The following is a 21,871-nucleotide window of genomic DNA, read 5'->3' as shown; positions in this document are numbered from 1 at the left end:
GTCAAAATTTAGGATTTCATTTTAATTGATGCGCACCGTGCATCAAATTTGAGGAAATGAGTTGTTAAGTGCAAATGGGAGGGATTTAAACCCCCATTTGGCTCTTAATCCTTTCCCATTGCTGATTCGCCTTTCCGCACGTAGCCCCTTCTTGTCGGCGCATGTCTACTCACTCACCATCGCGACACGATGCCGTGCGACAGGCCTCGGGACCTCGCCTGCCAACACGTGCCCCCCCTCCCCCGGCCCCCTTCCTCCCTCCCTCATAAGTGATGCTGGCTGATGGGCGGCCATTGGCTGAGTGATGACGTCACCCAAATCGGCCTGTTCACAAGGCGCAGAGACAAAGCGATGAGGATGCGCTCATTGGCGTGAATAAAGCCGGGGAGGGGTTTATTTTTATTTATTGAGTGTGGGGGCGGAGGGGGTTTTATCACGTTTTATGACATGCGTTGACGAGATACTCTACAGCGACAGTTGTTGGATCACTACTGAAATGCGATAGATAATAATAATAAATAGATAAACAGCTTTTTCTTTTTTTTTTTACCAAACTTTGATTTTATTTTATTTCTTAAATATGATGAAGTGGAACGAGATGTTCTGTGTCCACATCACACTGATTTTATAGTTTTCGTTCGCACCGCGGTTGCCTTCGTTTCATCAGGATTTACTGAAAAGCTGCTTATCTACTTCTGGATGAGCTCAGAGGTTCTATACCCTCCATGTGGTTGCTGATATCATTTCACATGATTATTTTCATTGGAACATTGTAAATGAAGCAAATTGTCATTCAAAAAAGACGAGACGCGGCATTTCCGGAATTCCATCCTAATCCGAGCGCTAGCCATACGATTGTAGACAGGAAATCAATTTTGCTTTGTCCCTGGATGCTCTCACGCAGGAGACAATGTGACCATCCCAACCACGCGGGGTTAAAACAACTTTCTCATGCGGTGGATTATTGGAAACAATAAAGGCATGGCCTGCAAGGGTGGAACTAGCTAGCTCGATGTATGGTTTTGATTGCCGTTAGCTGGATGGATTACACACAAAAAATACGAAACAGATTTAAAAAATTCAACTAACGTCCTCAATGAACCAGAAAGTAGTCTCTAGTTATGTTTCTATCAGTAAGTGCCTTGAAACAAAATGTTCGATTCACTTGATATGATTTGAATTGGCCTGACAAAAAACTTCATGGATAAATACATTCTACGAGGCCTACTTGGCATGCATGGCAGGAACAGCTGATGACCTCTGAGGTCATTTTCGCGCTCATGACAGATCATGTTGGTCACGTCTGTTCGTTAACACACATGCACATACGAATATTACAATATACAGTATGTATACACATAGTCAAGCAAAGTCAAACATCTCCTGTCCACTGCAGTTTGCAACTTCTCTCCACATGTTTGCTCGGAGCTGGTTCAAACCGCTCTTCAACTGGTTTGAGCAAGTTAGCCTCCACCCAAAAAAACATTCCTGCATAAGCACATAGGTCTGGAAAAGGCCCATGCAAAGAAATAATATAAACAACACACTTTGAAAGAACCATTGTGACTGGGTTGTAATGCAGCACTCACAACATATCAAAGCTTTAGAAAACATTGCAAGGTGCTGCATTTTGCTATTTTGACAACTCATGGCGTTTGTGTTCCTATAGTAAGTGAAGATATTTTTCTAAAATTGTTAGCCTATTAGCATGACTGCCCAAGTAATTTTGAAGTTACAGTACGGTCAAATTACCAACACTTGCTAAATTTTTTGTTTTAGTTCATGTTATGGCCATGATAATTTTTTCTGGCTGTTGTAGTTACACCACCGCACGGCCGGTGGCAGCAGTCAACGAAGTTGTGTCGCTTGCGTGTTTTGAGATAACGCGGAAAATACGATCAGCCGAACGCCATTGGCCAGGTAAGAACTTTGACAATTTAAACATTTCTCATTTGAACTATGTTAATATTAAACTCAGAACGTGTTCCATATTCTTGCATTTTTCAATTAAATTGCCTTTTAATTTCTGTACATCATTACATTTGCAACCAAATTTAATAAAAACATTAAAACAAAATTAAATTGCTTGATATTTGACTATCTTTTTGTACCAAAAGTCTCATGTTATGTAATGTTTTGGATTACGTGCTTGTGTACATACTACACCCCTTAATTTTGTTTCCCCTGTTGGTTTTTACAAGGCATGTACTCTTATGCAACAGCCACTTTTATTTTTTTAAATTACCCACTCACACCTCATTTTTGTTGCATTTTACAAGAGCTGCAACTTATTAAGCTGTCAACAACTTATAAAATGTTAACGCAGTGTGACGTTTGCTGCTCATTAAAATGTTTGCTATGTTGAATAACTTGGCGTTTGGCAATGTGACAGGCTTGCATTAACTTATCAGCTGCACCAATAAATTGTTCACGCTTCATATGATAAAACTCACAACTAACTCACAAAATCAGAGCGACACGGTGAAATAATATTTTTGATCTAGAATAAAGCAGCAAATTTTAAAGAATACCTAACTAGTGTAATGTAGTGTACTCCAGATGAGTAAGACGCAACACGTATTTGTAGTACCAAGACTGACCTCTGAGAGGCAGCATGGTATCTTGAGTGTATCCAGATTGATGAAAAGTAGAAAGATGACAAATATATATATTATTATTTAAAATAAATAACATAAATCAACCCCCTTTAGCATCGAGAGAACCAACCAGTTGATATAAAGTGCATTCATATGTGTTACAGAGACAACTATTGTGAAAGCACTATATATAAATAATCATGTATTGTGTTGTAATGTATTGTACGGTATAAAAAACGATTAAACTAAATGATTAAGCGTCTTGGATAGATCGCGCAGCTTTTTTTCTGCTTTGGCCAATGCATGTGATTCTTCCGCCACCTACTGGTGACTTGAGGCACTAAGCCTACAACCATATTGTAAAATGATTACCGTATTTAATTGTGCAAGTATATATCTATGATTGTAACTTCCAGTATGTAGGACAGTGCCTGTGTCAAAAAGTGGGCGTGTCATTTCCACTGTGAAAACTGATCTCCTGTGTCCATTCTAAGCACAGTGTGTGTGCGTGTGTGTGTGTGTGTGTGTGTGTGTGTGTGTGTGTGTGTGTGTGTGTGTGTGTGTGTGTGTGTGTGTGTGTGTACTTGTTTTTATTAGTATGGGGGGTCCGAAGACAGGGAGCCCACCAACAAAGTGGGGCCCTGTGTCGTTGTGGGGTCCAAAATCATGGACCCCACTCGGGAAACCACTCTAAAACAGCTTGAAATGCTCTAACAACATGCCTCACGAATTTTTTTCACTTACCCCTCATGGTCGCAATGTTGAGAATTGTGTGTGTGAAGTGTGTGTGCTCAGTAGCGGCCCCCCGACCATGGCAAGTGGTATTGCAAGTATACACACTACCGGAAGTGTGTGTGATTCAACCAATCAGGGCACCTCGTGATCCGAGTGTTGATTAAGAAAATAAAATGCTATTTCCTGTAGATTTAAACCAGGTAATTATTATTTTAGTAACCATAGCAGCTAAAATAATACTGTAAACATAAAATTCCTGCATTACAATTGCAATTTATCTACGTTATTTAATATTCATTACACTTGCTTTATAAAAATACGCTCATTCTATTAGGCTTATTTTAAAAACTGTCTCGTGCATTTTTCATGTTCTAAACATAAAAATAAAGGTATAAATAAATAGTAATTTATTCTTTACCATCAGTTTACATATTAGTTAAATCAGCATCTCGTGCATTTTTCATGTTCTAAACATAAAAATAAAGGTATAAATAAATAGTAATTTATTCTTTACCATCAGTTTACATATTAGTTAAATCAGCAGGTATTGCATGTGTTAGCTTCATGCGGCTAAAACCACCAGCTTAACGTCACTTCGCCACGTGTGACGCCGCCAGACTGAGACTGCTCCGCGACGAAGACACGCTGCTCATAACGAAACACAACATACACGGTGAGTAAATCAACTGCATGTAAATACTAAGTACAAGAAACTAATGTAGAAATGCTTTTTGTCCAGACCCCGAGGGGTTTATATGCAATGATTATGGCTTCGGATTCGGTATATTGTCACTCGGATGGCGTAACGTTTTCCCCTCAGACAGTCCGGCTTTTTAACTTGTTATTCATCTTAGCTTGCAGTGGTTTTAAAAACAATGGTGTAAAAGAGAACGACAGAATGTATAATTGCTCCGTGCTATATTCAGGATGATTTCGATGTGCTAATGTTTCATAATTGCTAAGCCCAGAACCGGACTCTGGCCGTAATTGCCGAAACCACTTCAAAACTCGTCAAACACGTGTGTGCTCAGTGTTATGATATATCTGCATGTCTTCTGTATTTCTCGGTGGTTTTCTATCATGTAAGAATGCTTTCTTTAAATAACACAAGCATTCTGACGCAAATAAAACTATCCGGAAACTAGCTTATTGGCTAATTAGCTACCGCTAATCAGGATGCTACGTTCACTTTTCAAACACAAACATAATAAAAACGAGTTGGTAGCTCCTGAAAAGTATAACGAGTTATACTGGTAAAACTATTGAAATAACTTTTCTTTGGATGCAGCACCTGGTTGGAACTGTGACTAGTTAAAAGTAACAAAGCTCAGCTTCAAACCGACAAACATTTTCATTAATATATCAGTATTTTCTGAAAAATATTCTTTCTTTAATCACTCTTGTTCTGTTAGTTCTCAGGCCAGGCTTATTCCTTCAGTCTTTATACAGTGGATGATTACAAATCTTTTAAAATTAATATAGAGTGCTTGTTAAAGTTCTCTCTGCCATGTTTTGAATTATTTTTTAGAGCCAGAAATGTCCAAAAGGAAAGCAAGAAAAAAGCCTGCTGATGAAGCAGCCTTTTACATTTAATCCTCAAAGGACAAACCTGGACTAGTGGAAAGATTTATTGATGATCAAAAAGGTAATAAACTCATTTTTAGACCATTTATCCATTAAGTATATATTTATTTATTTTATAAAACAACACAAAAAACAATCAAATTCAGATTGGTTGTTGTATTTCTGTTTCTAAGCGAGAACTTAGTATTAAAATTGTAAGATAACACCACAATTATTTGGTTAAAGGTGTATCTTTATTTTCTCATAACCAATGGTTTTATATAAAATGTCCTTGCAGGAAGAGGCGTGTTTGCTACCCAGCACTTTGAACAAGGAGAGTTCATCTTAGAATACAACTTCTGTCAGCAGAAAAATGCCAAACAAGCAGTACTCTGAAAAGGAGAGTACATTTCTCTTTGACTTTGAATGGCAGAATCATTACTGGTGGTATGTATATCCAAATATTTTCTATACAATAATTATGAACTCTAGAAAGAGACTGGAATAAAATACCCTAAATTAGTGAGTCACTCAGAAGCAATATTTCAATAACACATCAGGATTGTGGCATTAACAATTTTTTTTATTTAGTGCTATGACGTTCAAAAAGACATTGTTTCCCTCTCAACTTTTCTTTTGAAATGTTGCAAGTTTTTATTTCTGTAAGCCAACTTTTATTTTACTAAAAAACTAGTTATATGATACAAAATGTTTGATTTCTGTTTTTTCTTTCCTAGTATTGATGCATCAACAGAGGATGGCTCTCTTGGAAGATTAGTGAATGACAACCACAAGTCTCCAAACTGCACCATGAAAAAAATAGTAAATGACGAGCCCCATTTGTGCCTTTTTGCCATCAAAAACATAGAAATGGGAACTGAAATCGATTACAACTATGGTGATTCTAAATGGCCATGGCGTGAAAAAGTAAGTCAGTAAGATCAAGTATGCAAGTTGGAATATTAATTTGTTATTAAAAAAAGGAAGATTTTTGTCTCTTTTATTTGAATTACTCTCAGTATGATGTTGGTAAGTTATTTGTGGTTTTGATTCCAGGTGACAGGCTCTCAGGCTCCTGTTGACGGTGCGCTGCCTGAACCAGACAGAACTTGGCAGGACTCTGGCCCTGATTATAACATCAAACAAGATGCCAGCCAACAGGTAACATTCAGTTAGACTTTGTTGCAAGAAATAAACTTTGTAGACCTTTTCTTGTTCTCTTAGTTTACAGCTTTTAGTTGGAAAGCTGTTCTTTAGTCAGAAGGTACCTTAAACAGCATTCAGCCAACCATTGGATCACATGGTTTTAGTGGTTCTCCTCATAGAGCCCAAACGAACCAGTGGCACACACACCTATAGAAGGATTGTTGAAACATGCGCCCATGGGTGTCCAACCAAGCCAATCATTCACACACACATAACAGATTTCTGATGGCTACTTGTGGGGCCCTCCGTATGGATCTAAAGTTGTCTTGGTTATTCCAACCAAGCCAATCATTCACACACACACAATAACAGATTTCTGATGGCTACTTGTGGGGCCCTCCGTATGGATCGAAAGTTGTCTCATGTTTTTAGATCATATTTTGGTTATGGACATTATGGAGGCTGATTATATTACAGCTATAGTTCCACACATCCTCAACAGCAAAACGACTAAAGTGTCATGCTGAAGGATGCTCCACTACATCCATAAAGATGCTGTTATAGGACCTGATTAGACATCAGGTCTGACTGGAACACTTTAGTTAGAAAAGCTTGTTTGGTTTTGGGGACTAACTTCACATGATTTAACTATACAGGTCTTGAGTCTGTCATTTGTGGTGTCTGTATGATGTTGGTAAGTTATTTGTGGTTTTAATTCCAGGTGACAGGCTCTCAGGCTCCTGTTGACGGTGCTCTGCCTGAACCAGCCAGAACTTGGCAGGACTCTGACCCTGATGATAACATCAAACAAGATGCCAGCCAACAGGTAACATTCAGTTAGACTTTGTTGTAAGAAATCAACTTTGTAGACCTTTTCTTGTTCTCTTAGTTTACAGCTTTTAGTTGGAAAGCTGTTCTTTAGTCAGAAGGTACCTTAAACAGCATTCAGCCAACCATTGGATCACATGGTTTTAGTGGTTCTCCTCATAGAGCCCAAACGAACCAGTGGCACACACACCTATAGAAGGATTGTTGAAACATGCGCCCATGGGTGTCCAACCAAGCCAATCATTCACACACACATAACAGATTTCTGATGGCTACTTGTGGGGCCCTCCGTATGGATCTAAAGTTGTCTTGGTTATTCCAACCAAGCCAATCATTCACACACACACTAACAGATTTCTGATGGCTACTTGTGGGGCCCTCCGTATGGATCAAAAGTTGTCTCATGTTTTTAGATCATATTTTGGTTATGGACATTATGGAGGCTGATTATATTACAGCTATAGTTCCACACATCCTCAACAGCAAAACGGCTAAAGTGTCATGCTGAAGGATGCTCCACTACATCCATAAATATGCTGTTATAGGACCTGATTAGACATCAGGTCTGACTGGAACACTTTAGTTAGAAAAGCTTGTTTGGTTTTGGGGACTAACTTCACATGATTTAACTATACAGGTCTTGAGTCTGTCATTTGTGGTGTCTGTATGATGTTGGTAAGTTATTTGTGGTTTTAATTCCAGGTGACAGGCTCTCAGGCTCCTGTTGACGGTGCTCTGCCTGAACCAGCCAGAACTTGGCAGGATTCTGACCCTGATGATAACATCAAACAAGATGCCAGGCAACAGGTAACATTCAGTTAGACTTTGTTGTAAGAAATAAACTTTGTAGACCTTTTCTTGTTCTCTTAGTTTACAGCTTTTAGTTGGAAAGCTGTTCTTTAGTCAGAAGGTACCTTAAACAGCATTCAGCCAACCATTGGATCACATGGTTTTAGTGGTTCTCCTCATAGAGCCCAAACGAACCAGTGGCACACACACCTATAGAAGGATTGTTGAAACATGCGCCCATGGGTGTCCAACCAAGCCAATCATTCGCACACACATAACAGATTTCTGATGGCTACTTGTGGGGCCCTCCGTATGGATCGAAAGTTGTCTCATGTTTTTAGATCATATTTTGGTTATGGACATTATGGAGGCTGATTATATTACAGCTATAGTTCCACACATCCTCAACAGCAAAACGGCTAAAGTGTCATGCTGAAGGATGCTCCACTACATCCATAAAGATGCTGTTATAGGACCTGATTAGACATCAGGGCTGACTGGAACACTTTAGTTAGAAAAGCTTGTTTGGTTTTGGGGACTAACTTCACATGATTTAACTATACAGGTCTTGAGTCTGTCATTTGTGGTGTCTGTATGATGTTGGTAAGTTATTTGTGGTTTTAATTCCAGGTGACAGGCTCTCAGGCTCCTGTTGACGGTGCGCTGCCTGAACTAGTCAGAACTTGGCAGGACTCTGACCCTGATGATAACATCAAACAAGATGCCAGCCAACAGGTAACATTCAGTTAGACTTTGTTGTAAGAAATAAACTTTGTAGACCTTTTCTTGTTCTATTAGTTTACAGCTTTTAGTTGGAAAGCTGTTCTTTAGTCAGAAGGTACCTTAAACAGCATTCAGCCAACCATTGGATCACACGGTTTTAGTGGTTCTCCTCATAGAGCCCAAACGAACCAGTGGCACACACACCTATAGAAGGATTGTTGAAACATGCGCCCATGGGTGTCCAACCAAGCCAATCATTCGCACACACATAACAGATTTCTGATGGCTACTTGTGGGGCCCTCCGTATGGATCTAAAGTTGTCTTGGTTATTCCAACCAAGCCAATCATTCACACACACACAATAACAGATTTCTGATGGCTACTTGTGGGGCCCTCCGTATGGATCGAAAGTTGTCTCATGTTTTTAGATCATATTTTGGTTATGGACATTATGGAGGCTGATTATATTACAGCTATAGTTCCACACATCCTCAACAGCAAAACGGCTAAAGTGTCATGCTGAAGGATGCTCCACTACATCCATAAAGATGCTGTTATAGGACCTGATTAGACATCAGGGCTGACTGGAACACTTTAGTTAGAAAAGCTTGTTTGGTTTTGGGGACTAACTTCACATGATTTAACTATACAGGTCTTGAGTCTGTCATTTGTGGTGTCTGTATGATGTTGGTAAGTTATTTGTGGTTTTAATTCCAGGTGACAGGCTCTCAGGCTCCTGTTGACGGTGCGCTGCCTGAACTAGTCAGAACTTGGCAGGACTCTGACCCTGATGATAACATCAAACAAGATGCCAGCCAACAGGTAACATTCAGTTAGACTTTGTTGTAAGAAATAAACTTTGTAGACCTTTTCTTGTTCTATTAGTTTACAGCTTTTAGTTGGAAAGCTGTTCTTTAGTCAGAAGGTACCTTAAACAGCATTCAGCCAACCATTGGATCACACGGTTTTAGTGGTTCTCCTCATAGAGCCCAAACGAACCAGCGGCACACACACCTATAGAAGGATTGTTGAAACATGCGCCCATGGGTGTCCAACCAAGCCAATCATTCGCACACACATAACAGATTTCTGATGGCTACTTGTGGGGCCCTCCGTATGGATCTAAAGTTGTCTTGGTTATTCCAACCAAGCCAATCATTCACACACACACAATAACAGATTTCTGATGGCTACTTGTGGGGCCCTCCGTATGGATCGAAAGTTGTCTCATGTTTTTAGATCATATTTTGGTTATGGACATTATGGAGGCTGATTATATTACAGCTATAGTTCCACACATCCTCAACAGCAAAATGGCTAAAGTGTCATGCTGAAGGATGCTCCACTACATCCATAAAGATGCTGTTATAGGACCTGATTAGACATCAGGGCTGACTGGAACACTTTAGTTAGAAAAGCTTGTTTGGTTTTGGGGACTAACTTCACATGATTTAACTATACAGGTCTTGAGTCTGTCATTTGTGGTGTCTGTATGATGTTGGTAAGTTATTTGTGGTTTTAATTCCAGGTGACAGGCTCTCAGGCTCCTGTTGACGGTGCGCTGCCTGAACTAGCCAGAACTTGGCAGGACTCTGACCCTGATGATAACATCAAACAAGATGCCAGCCAACAGGTAACATTCAGTTAGACTTTGTTGTAAGAAATAAACTTTGTAGACCTTTTCTTGTTCTCTTAGTTTACAGCTTTTAGTTGGAAAGCTGTTCTTTAGTCAGAAGGTACCTTAAACAGCATTCAGCCAACCATTGGATCACACGGTTTTAGTGGTTCTCCTCATAGAGCCCAAACGAACCAGCGGCACACACACCTATAGATGGATTGTTGAAACATGCACCCATGGGTGTCCAACCAAGCCAATCATTCACACACACATAACAGATTTCTGATGGCTACTTGTGGGGCCCTCCGTATGGATTTAAAGTTGTCTTGGTTATTCCAACCAAGCCAATCATTCACACACACACAATAACGGATTTCTGATGGCTACTTGTGGGGCCCTCCGTATGGATCGAAAGTTGTCTCATGTTTTTAGATCATATTTTGGTTATGGACATTATGGAGGCTGATTATATTACAGCTATAGTTCCACACATCCTCAACAGCAAAACGGCTAAAGTGTCATGCTGAAGGATGCTCCACTACATCCATAAAGATGCTGTTATAGGACCTGATTAGACATCAGGGCTGACTGGAACACTTTAGTTAGAAAAGCTTGTTTGGTTTTGGGGACTAACTTCACATGATTTAACTATACAGGTCTTGAGTCTGTCATTTGTGGTGTCTGTATGATGTTGGTAAGTTATTTGTGGTTTTAATTCCAGGTGACAGGCTCTCAGGCTCCTGTTGACGGTGCGCTGCCTGAACCAGCCAGAACTTGGCAGGACTCTGACCCTGATGATAACATCAAACAAGATGCCAGCCAACAGGTAACATTCAGTTAGACTTTGTTGTAAGAAATAAACTTTGTAGACCTTTTCTTGTTCTCTTAGTTTACAGCTTTTAGTTGGAAAGCTGTTCTTTAGTCAGAAGGTACCTTAAACAGCATTCAGCCAACCATTGGATCACACGGTTTTAGTGGTTCTCCTCATAGAGCCCAAACGAACCAGTGGCACACACACCTATAGAAGGATTGTTGAAACATGCGCCCATGGGTGTCCAACCAAGCCAATCATTCACACACACATAACAGATTTCTGATGGCTACTTGTGGGGCCCTCCGTATGGATCTAAAGTTGTCTTGGTTATTCCAACCAAGCCAATCATTCACACACACACAATAACAGATTTCTGTTGGCTACTTGTGGGGCCCTCCGTATGGATCAAAGGTTGCCTCATGTTTTTAGATCATATTTTGGTTATGGACATTATGGAGGCTGATTATATTACAGCTATGTATAGTTCCACACATCCTCAACAGCTAAACGGCTAAAGTGTCATGCTGAAGGATGCTCCACTACATCCATAAAGATGCTGTTATAGGACCTGATTAGACATCAGGTCTGACTGGAACACTTTAGTTAGAAAAGCTTGTTTGGTTTTGGGGACTAACTTCACATGATTTAACTATACAGGTCTTGAGTCTGTCATTTGTGGTGTCTGTATGATGTTGGTAAGTTATTTGTGGTTTTAATTCCAGGTGACAGGCTCTCAGGCTCCTGTTGACGGTGCTCTGCCTGAACCAGCCAGAACTTGGCAGGACTCTGACCCTGATGATAACATCAAACAAGATGCCAGCCAACAGGTAACATTCAGTTAGACTTTGTTGTAAGAAATAAACTTTGTAGACCTTTTCTTGTTCTCTTAGTTTACAGTTTTTAGTTGGAAAGCTGTTCTTTAGTCAGAAGGTACCTTAAACAGCATTCAGCCAACCATTGGATCACACGGTTTTAGTGGTTCTCCTCATAGAGCCCAAACGAACCAGTGGCACACACACCTATACATGGATATTTGAAACATGCGCCCATGGGTGTCCAACCAAGCCAATCATTCACACACACATAACAGATTTCTGATGGCTACTTGTGGGGCCCTCCGTATGGATCGAAAGTTGTCTTGGTTATTCCAACCAAGCCAATCATTCACACACACATAATAACAGATTTCTCACGGTTACTTGTGGGGCCCTCCGTATGGATCTAAAGTTGTCTTGGTTATTCCAACCAAGCCAATCATTCACACACACATAATAACAGATTTCTGACAGCTACTTGTGGGGCCCTCCGTATTGATCGAAGGTTGTCTCATGTTTTTAGATCATATTTTAATTAAGGACATTATGGAGGCTGATTATATTACAGCTATAGTTCCACACATCCTCAACAGTTAAACGGCTAAAGTGTCATGCTCAAGGATGCTCCACTACATCCATAAAGATGCTGTTATAGGACCTGATTAGACATCCAGAACTGACTGGAACACTTTAGTTAGAAAAGCTTGTTTGGTTTTGGGGACTAACTTCACATGATTTAACTATACAGGTCTTGAGTCTGTCATTTGTGGTGTCTGTATGATGTTGGTAAGTTATTTGTGGTTTTAATTCCAGGTGACAGGCTCTCAGGCTCCTGTTGATGGTGCGCTGCCTGAACCAGCCAGAACTTGGCAGGACTCTGACCCTGATGATAACATCAAACAAGATGCCAGCCAACAGGTAACATTCAGTTAGACTTTGTTGTAAGAAATAAACTTTGTAGACCTTTTCTTGTTCTCTTAGTTTACAGCTTTTAGTTGGAAAGCTGTTCTTTAGTCAGAAGGTACCTTAAACAGCATTCAGCCAACCATTGGATCACACGGGTTTAGTGGTTCTCCTCATAGAGCCCAAACGAACCAGTGGCACACACACCTATAGATGGATATTTGAAACATGCGCCCATGGGTGTCCAACCAAGCCAATCATTCACACACACATAAAAGATTTCTGATGGCTACTTGTGGGGCCCTCCGTATGGATCGAAAGTTGTCTTGGTTATTCCAACCAAGCCAATCATTCACACACACATAATAACAGATTTCTGATGGCTACTTGTGGGGCCCTCCGTATGGATCTAAAGTTGTCTTGGTTATTCCAACCAAGCCAATCATTCACACACACATAATAACAGATTTCTGATAGCTACTTGTGGGGCCCTCCGTATGGATCGAAGGTTGTCTCATGTTTTTAGATCATATTTTGGTTATGGACATTATGGAGGCTGATTATATTACAGCTATAGTTCCACACATCCTCAACAGTTAAACGGCTAAAGTGTCATGCTCAAGGATGCTCCACTACATCCATAAAGATGCTGTTATAGGACCTGATTAGACATCCAGAACTGACTGGAACACTTTAGTTAGAAAAGCTTGTTTGGTTTTGGGGACTAACTTCACATGATTTAACTATACAGGTCTTGAGTCTGTCATTTGTGGTGTCTGTATGATGTTGGTAAGTTATTTGTGGTTTTAATTCCAGGTGACAGGCTCTCAGGCTCCTGTTGACGGTGCGCTGCCTGAACCAGCCAGAACTTGGCAGGACTCTGACCCTGATGATAACATCAAACAAGATGCCAGCCAACAGGTAACATTCAGTTAGACTTTGTTGTAAGAAATAAACTTTGTAGACCTTTTCTTGTTCTCTTAATTTACGTACAGCTTTTAGTTGGAAAGCTGTTCTTTAGTCAGAAGGTACCTTAAACAGCATTCAGCCAACCATTGGATCACACGGTTTTAGTGGTTCTCCTCATAGAGCCCAAACGAACCAGTGGCACACACACCTATAGATGGATTGTTGAAACATGCGCCCATGGGTGTCCAACCAAGCCAATCATTCACACACACATAACAGATTTCTGATGGCTACTTGTGGGGCCCTCCGTATGGATCTAAAGTTGTCTTGGTTATTCCAACCAAGCCAATCATTCACACTCACATAATAACAGATTTCTGATGGCTACTTGTGGGGCCCTCCGTATGGATCGAAGGTTGTCTCATGTTTTTAGATCATATTTTGGTTATGGACATTATGGAGGCTGATTATATTACAGCTATAGTTCCACACATCCTCAACAGCTAAACGGCTAAAGTGTCATGCTGAAGGATGCTCCACTACATCCATAAAGATGCTGTTATAGGACCTGATTAGACATCCAGAACTGACTGGAACACTTTAGTTAGAAAAGCTTGTTTGGTTTCGGGGACTAACTTCACATGATTTAACTATACAGGTCTTGAGTCTGTCATTTGTGGTGTCTGTATGATGTTGGTAAGTTATTTGTGGTTTTAATTCCAGGTGACAGGCTCTCAGGCTCCTGTTGATGGTGCGCTGCCTGAACCAGCCAGAACTTGGCAGGACTCTGACCCTGATGATAACATCAAACAAGATGCCAGCCAACAGGTAACATTCAGTGCGACTTTGTTGTAAGAAATAAACTTTGTAGACCTTTTCTTGTTCTCTTAGTTTACAGCTTTTAGTTGGAAAGCTGTTCTTTAGTCAGAAGGTACCTTAAACAGCATTCAGCCAACCATTGGATCACACGGTTTTAGTGGTTCTCCTCATAGAGCCCAAACGAACCAGTGGCACACACACCTATAGATGGATTGTTGAAACATCCGCCCATGGGTGTCCAACCAAGCCAATCATTCACACACACATAACAGATTTCTGATGGCTACTTGTGGGGCCCTCCGTATGGATCTAAGGTTGTCATGGTTATTCCAACCAAGCCAATCATTCACACACACATAACAGATTTCTGAAATATGGTTTCTTGTGGCTTCTTTGTTGTAAATTTTGGAGCCTTTTCCATGTTTTATATGTAAAATTTCCTGTGATATAAGGTTTTGGCATATTTCAGAGAATGTGTACAGCACCGGTCGTCTACCAGTTAAGATATTGGACAGAAATTTTAATTATTTTGAGCAAAGAATTTCTAGTCTTTATATTAATACAGCATATAAGAGTAGCTTGCAGAAACTAACAACACATTTCTTTTAATTCCCTCCATAGAGCTATCAATTATCAAAGGAGTTTCTCAAAGTGGACTACTCAGACAGTGATGATACTGACAATGATTCCCAAAAGGACCGCTCAAAACAAGAGTATATTAAATTTGACCAAGCATTCTTATACAGGTGCAGTTAATTTTTGTTTTAGAATATTGCTATACTGTGTTTTTTTTCTGTACTTAAAAATCATCATTTCAGATGGGCTGATCCCAGAAGTGATAGAAGTGACCTCTTGTACCTCCGCATCTCGTGGCCCAAGTAATGAAAAGTCTGCCAAAAAGGGAGGTGAGTTTAGAGTAATCCTTTTCAATATATAACTTTATCACAGTTACTTTTAAATTGCCCAATTGTTACTACTGTATCAGTATCTAATTATCCTCACATATGCTGCTTACTAAGATTTAGATGACCCAAGCAAGATATATTAAACACCACTTGACTTTTTTTCTTAGACATGTAAGGTCTAAACTTTTGAATTTTGTCATAAAATGAAAATTGACCCATCCTTTCTCATGTGAGTTACAGGTCATTGCTAACCTTGATTATATGTGAGATGTTTGTTTACATCTATTTTTAAATAGCGGTAATGTATACATGACACATTTACCTCAAAAGAGAGAAAGAAAAATTGCTCTAGATTAACCTATTAGTGAATATGCAAATTCACACATTGTCACACCAAGGCAGATACCATTCTTATACAGCTTGCATTTAATTTTTTACACACTATATATTTCCAAATTTACTTTTATCATCTTTGTTTGTCCATGTGTAGCACGTTATCAAAGCAAATTCCCCATACATGTAAAACACTGTCTGAAAAAATTTTTTCTCTGATTTTTATTTTTTATTTTCCCTGATTTTGCAACAACTTGTATCTGTTCTTAATGGTTTTGTCAGAGAAATGGTGCATCCCAATGTGCTGCCATGGTGGAGTTTGACTGCCTGTGCAACCTCTGTAGGGTCCAGGAATTGCTTCATCTACCAGCAGTGACATTCTGGTCAAATGCAAAACTGCTTAAAAGTAGTCAAGAAAATGAGAGACCTCTTTCCCCCACCACCAAAACTGGGGGCATTCTAATGTTACCCTTTTGTGCATCTATTTTTAATTTTGTTAATATCAAAACAGCTGACACTGAAGACCACCTAGCAACTTAAATGACCGGATTAATATCTCAGATATTAACTGATTTACTTATGTCTATTGTAGGCTCATCACTGTTGACAAAGATAGTTGACGTTATAAAATATCTCATTTGAATTATATTGTCGGATAATTGTACATAAAGTGAATGTATTCTTTATGCAATTTTGTTCTAATTAAGTTGTAAACTAAAAAGTGCTCTTCCTATGCCCTTAGGTAACGGAAAAGTTGTGAAAAGAAGCTGGACCCCAGAGGAATGTGCTGCAGTAAATAAACATTCAAGGAAGTATATATTGACAAATCAGGTTCCTGGTAAGCTTGACTGCGAGAGATGCATTGCTGCAGAACCACAAGCACCGAGCTGTTAAGTACTTTGTCAAAAAGAGAATAACCACCATGAGGAGAAAATATGAGTGAAACAGCTTCCCTTAACAGAGATAGAAACACATGGCTGGTCCTGTTTCACCATTTGTTCACTATTTGTTTGTGATTTTTTTTATGCTCCACTTCTCCTGTTCGTAAATGTTAGATTAAATAAGTTCCTTTATTCATTGGCTACATTTGTAATGTGTCCATTTAAAATTTTGACTCAAGACAATTATTACTTGTAAATCCTGTGTACTTTATAGTTAGCTAAAATGCAGAATTTAAATATTTTAAAATGTACCAATATGACTGAACAAATTGAAGAATATTAAGACTGTGACCAAGGAAAATGGACCAGAATCTGAATAAAGACTTCAGAATGTATTTTAGAATGCACATTTCAATGTATATCTAGTATATTTAGCCAGATGAAAGTATTAATAACACTAACAAAATTTTTAGGTTTTCTCAAATGATTAAGTCCACACAAATGCATGTTTGGGTAAGATTAGGGTTGGGGTTGAACTTGATAGATCCTCTTTATAAAGGCAGACCTAACAAGTCTTAAATCTTAACAGCAAGCTCCATAACTGGCTAAAAAAATAATGTGTGTATAGGTAGACCTCTTAAGGTTGAAATATTAAAAGCGATCCCCATAACTGACTAAAAATCTCATGTGTGTAAAGGTGGAACCCGCAAAGCCGAAATGTTAGAAACAGGCCCCAGATATGACTGAAAAACTGACATGAAAAAAAAAGTTTCAAATTGTGTTTATTGAAAGTGATTTTTAGTAACAAGATTTTTTTTGGGACTTGCCTGATTTTTTTCATAGTTCTTGGACCACTAGAAAGGGTGGACCCCAGAACTCGGTAAAGTAAGTCGGGTCCTGCAGAGGGAGGTTAACAAGGATGTGTGTGTGTGTGTGTGTGTGTGTGTGTGTGTGTGTTACTGGAGCCAGTGGTGTCTGACAATGGAGCTGTGGCTGTGTAAGAGAGACTCTGTGAAATATGCATGAGGAAATCCACACCTGTTTCCAGGTAACCCAGGCAGGCATCCTCAACCGTGACGCTGACTCACCCACCCATTCATTCCCTGTGTGTGTGTGTCCACGCAGGTGTACGCATTGACAGCTTCACCCGTGCAGGCTCTCTTGATGCTTCACTCCAGGCATCCCCCTGGCTGCTGCTGACCACTTGATGAAGCGCAAAAAGGAGGAAAAAGAAGACAAACTCGAGTGAAGCCAGAGTTAAGTCAGAGCAGCGTCCAGCCGAGGCCAGCATGAATCCTTTGTGGAGACTTTATAAGGGCAAAGTCTTGAAGACGTTCAACCCGGAGTACGTGGACGACTCGGCTGATGAGGTACTGATGTACACACTCTGAATTGAGAAATAGCACTGGCTACCACACAATGTGCCTTTAGGCCCTGTGGTGCACGATGCTTCCTCTTTTAGGGATTTTGCAAACACACGTTGACTGATAACGCCTTTTATGACTCCCTGTTGATGGACGCTTCACCTTTTCCAGCGGAGTCTGAAAAAACGGATTGCACATAAAAGTGATGTCAACAATACATCTAAATAAAAGCAGGCAGTGATTCCTTCCTGTGCCACAAGAGGGAGCCCCACGCTTTGAGAGAGACTGCAAAATGTCGCGGGCCTCATTTTGGCTCCATCAAAAGTGAACCACAAAAAAAAGAGTGGCGAGAAACTCAATCCAGCACAGAAGCACAACAAAGGGATCAGCTGGCATTGCTCTGGAGTGACACGTCAGGCCAAGTTCTTCATTTTGTGTGTGCGCATGTGTGTGTGTGTGTGTTTTCAGGTGAGTGAGGTCGATGAAGACATGATGAGTCCAGTCCAGCATGATGAAGGCCAGAACGCTGTCTCCCAGCTGGCCCGCAAAGTATGCCAAATGGGATTTCATATGGGAACGTCTCCTTTTACCTTTGACCCCACGTGTGCGTATACATGTATATACATATATATTTGTGTGTGCGTGTCCAGATGCAGGGGGCGGGGGCCAAAAGCTGGAATCGACTGTCAGCTCTCTTCAATAAAGACGACGAGCACCAACTACTGCAAGAAACACCAAGTCCTCCAGTCGCTGACCAGTGAGTGGACTTTAATGTGTGCGAGTGTGATTGTTCACATATGCACATATTTGTATTACATTTTAAAGATTAAGTGTGAACATATAGTAGTAAGAATACTTAGTAGAAACCTGAAACTTATGTTTTAAATAATAATATAAAGCAAAGGATATATCCTTCATCATCTTATGTAATATGTCAGCCCACTTGCAGTCAAGCCAGAGGAACCGTGCAGGCCCGCTCGCCGCAGTGGATTCTGGGATAGCTTTGCTGCCAATTGGGCCGCCAAGAAGCAGGCGGAGGCTGCCGCCGCCGCCACCCGCGAGGCGACGGATGCCAACGAGGGGGTGACGGAAGTGGGCGAGGAGGAAGAAGAGGAGGCGGTGGTGGCGGGGCCATCTGAGGCAGCGGGGATGGACGGTGAGGAGGAGGCGGAGTCACAGGAGAGCGACGGCAATAACGGCTTCTCCAACTACGTCACGTTGGGAGGAGGAGCGGGCAGTGAGGACGCTTCCTTCAAGTGGAACTTTGTCACCAGCAAGCTAGCCGAATTGAGGAGGGCCAGCCCAGCCAAGAGCAACTAGAGAACGTAGAGGAAATCCAGCCCCTGCTGGGGAAATTCAGGTATTACAGCAGGTAAGAAAAAATATGCAATCATAATTAAGTAATAATACAGGGAACTGCATTGAATTTTTTTCAATATTTTTTTTAAATATATATATTTTATGGTTGGGGCAACCCTATCTTTCATGATCTAATTAGTTTATCCCTGCTTATGCAATAATCTTTTGAAAAATAATAAAAAATGATGTTACATGTACAAATGTACATTACAGTACATTTTCCAGTGGAACAATTGGATTAGATTTGATTACGATTTGATCTAAAATGGGACTGTGAGATTTTTGTGATTTTGTGTTTTTTTTTTTTCCCTCTATTGTGTTGTGTATGTTTCATTGTGTTTTGTTTTTCGTTGAGTACCGCAATAGAAATGTGGTTACAGCATTTGGGACTGACTAACTGATGATACATGAACTACAAAAATCAGGATAATAAAGAGAACCGCTTCACATTTTCTGCTTTTTTTTTTCATTATTTTGTACTTTGTTTTGCCCTGTAAGGTAAACAATAACTGTTGTTTGAAGTATAAGATATTCAGATAATAGCTGGATGGATTATTTACATTATTTTGCGTTTATAAATTCCCTGTTGTGGACAATGGCAACCTAAGGCTATAACGCTTTTGGCCACCAGGGGGAGACATTTACCTTTGACTGTGTACACCACTCGTCATCACGTCAGCAGCCAGCCAGTCTGTTTTGGTTCTTGCTCTCGCGTGACGGAGAGATCTGAGGCCTGTTTGTCCTCATTGATTGAATCGTCGGGAGCGGATCTGCTGCCCCCACGTCCTCCTTTTTGGACTTCCTGTACAGTCATCTCAAAACAATGCTTCCTTTGCAGTCTCACATCCTTTCAAGTCAGAAATCATCCACATTGTGTTCTGAAAATAAAATGTTTTCCCGCATGATTCGGACATAAAAAAATCACCGTTTGACACATTTCTCTGTAACGGTTGTGTGTGTGCCCTATGACCTTCGCAATTTGGCTTCTCTTTGGCTCCTGCTGTCGCACTTCCGTTTTTTCTTCTCTTCTGTATCCTGGCACAGCATGGTGCCATTTATTACGTTTGGTGTACACTGTGCAAACTCACTGCACACCTTTTCATTGACTTGTGGGTTGAAGATGTCCGGGTGATGTCATCATCGTGTGCTTGTTAAATTAGTCACGGGGGCGGAAAGGTGTGAATAAATGAGCTGGAGGGTGTTTTCTCTTGTTTTGTCTGACTTAATGGAACTTTACGAGAGAAACGGGGGATGCATAAACACAGACATGTCTGGTGGTGTTCAGATATGACCACGGTGGGTGTCTGCTGGTGACTCATATCACATCTGGAAAAGTTGCACGCACATGTACCTGCCTCAAACATGGCAAGGCAAGAAACAGATTATCTTTTTTGTTTTTGTATTATGTGTCATGACAACACGAAATGGAGTATTATTTAATTTAATGTTTATTTGATCCATCACATAAAAGTTTGGTCTTTATAGCAAACAAGTCGGGACAAGTGCACATGAATCACATCTCTGGACATTATTTGTGCATAACAAGTAGTTTTTACTTTTTATGGTTCACATGGTTGACAAGTATGAATCACACCTATTGTAAAAAGTACGAGTCAGCAAAATACCTTCACGCATTACACGTATTTGTTGATGTGAGGAGCGCAGATGTGCATCTTCCCGTTGTAATCTACAGTACAGCCCAAACTTGTCTACGTTCTCATAACAAACTGCTGAGAAAAATATTTACAATAGACAAACATCAGGGGAGTATTTCAAAATAGGATTTCAAGACAGGTTTTAAGCCTCAGAGAGAGAGAGAGAGAGAGAGAGAGTGTGTGAGTTTTCTCGTGTTCAAGTTACTGTTGCTCCAGCTGCTACTTTCTCTACATGTTGTTCTTTGCTTCTGTGTACACGCGTGCACTCAGCCACATACACCGTGAGAGCCTGTAAAATGTTGGGAATGTAGGGAACAGAAATAATCTGTGGGATAAGTGTGGTATGTGGGACCATGGTCACAACCTTTATTGACCATACAGGCAATGTTTGAAGTCGCATTGTTAAGATATGTTATGTTATTGTAGCTAATTTAAAATTACAAACGGCTAACCACTGCAAGAAAGACAAGTTTCTGGTTAAAATTATGTATGATGAATTTGACCCCCAGTGGCCTTTGCTGAAGGAAACAAACAGCAACAGAAAGCCAAAGAAAAAGCACCAGATGAAGATACAGGGTCACTTGTGCTGTAGTTTAACGACACAATTTAGCTCGCTAACTATGATATGATATATTACACTCTACCATTCTATGCTACTTTAAGCTATGCTATGCTACATACTATATGCTCCACTACAGGTATGCTATGTGATGCTACAGTATGCTATGTTACGCTAGGCTATGCTACACAATGTTGCGCTACATTATGGTATGTTAAGCTATGCTACAAAATGTGCCAATGCTAGGCTGCCTTTGTGATGCGAAAGGCATCTTCGAGCCTCGGTCAGCGTCTCCTGACAGTCTATTTGTGACGTGGGAATGCGTGCCGACAGCGAGTGCAGGTGAAAAGGTCCTCGGGTGTCCGGCAGAGATGCTGACGGAGGGTGTCAGGAGATTCCGCCTTGCAAGTTTCTGCAGTTTGGGCCACAAATAGATGAAATTTGGCCCTTTACAGCATGGCTTCTACTAACCCAACATTTGCATTATCAAGACTTTTGTCATAATATTTGACGATATGAAGAAAAAAACTGATTGTGTGGCCCATGTGGCTGCAT

At 40.4% G+C, this 21,871-nt stretch overlaps 1 protein-coding gene and 1 long non-coding RNA gene across 5 annotated transcripts; both read left to right on the top strand.

The window, feature by feature from the left end:
• Positions 1 to 1,892: 1,892 nt before the first annotated feature.
• LOC125975060 (uncharacterized protein C1orf232) lies at positions 1,893 to 20,436 on the top strand. 3 transcript variants are annotated; one of them, XM_068651934.1, is made up of 6 exons: positions 1,893 to 1,920; positions 17,349 to 17,427; positions 17,505 to 17,749; positions 18,212 to 18,292; positions 18,394 to 18,500; positions 18,682 to 19,403. In XM_068651934.1, exons 3-6 carry the CDS (start codon positions 17,669 to 17,671, stop codon positions 19,061 to 19,063), a joined length of 651 nt encoding a protein of 216 aa, XP_068508035.1. In that variant the 5' UTR covers positions 1,893 to 1,920; positions 17,349 to 17,427; positions 17,505 to 17,668; the 3' UTR covers positions 19,064 to 19,403. The 3 variants fall into 3 exon arrangements, 2 of the variants coding, with proteins under 2 accessions (XP_068508035.1, XP_049586123.1); XR_007483848.2 differs by lacking the exon at positions 1,893 to 1,920 and adding an exon at positions 19,734 to 20,436 and having other exon boundaries at positions 16,915 to 17,427; positions 18,682 to 19,115; XM_049730166.2 differs by lacking the exon at positions 1,893 to 1,920 and having other exon boundaries at positions 16,915 to 17,427.
• LOC125975059 (uncharacterized) lies at positions 3,103 to 6,059 on the top strand. Of its 2 annotated transcripts, XR_011087453.1 has the most exons (5): positions 3,103 to 4,005; positions 4,861 to 4,977; positions 5,194 to 5,342; positions 5,633 to 5,822; positions 5,952 to 6,059. It is a non-coding gene; the product is annotated as an uncharacterized lncRNA (long non-coding RNA). The 2 variants fall into 2 exon arrangements; XR_011087452.1 differs by lacking the exon at positions 5,952 to 6,059 and having other exon boundaries at positions 5,633 to 5,905.
• Positions 20,437 to 21,871: the final 1,435 nt, after the last annotated feature.

The sequence above is a fragment of the Syngnathus scovelli genome, chromosome 9, assembly GCF_024217435.2.
Source record: "Syngnathus scovelli strain Florida chromosome 9, RoL_Ssco_1.2, whole genome shotgun sequence".
Classification (NCBI taxonomy): domain Eukaryota; kingdom Metazoa; phylum Chordata; class Actinopteri; order Syngnathiformes; family Syngnathidae; genus Syngnathus; species Syngnathus scovelli.
The sequence above is the reverse complement of the archived record's forward strand: the minus strand, read 5'-3'. Positions and strand labels throughout refer to the sequence as shown.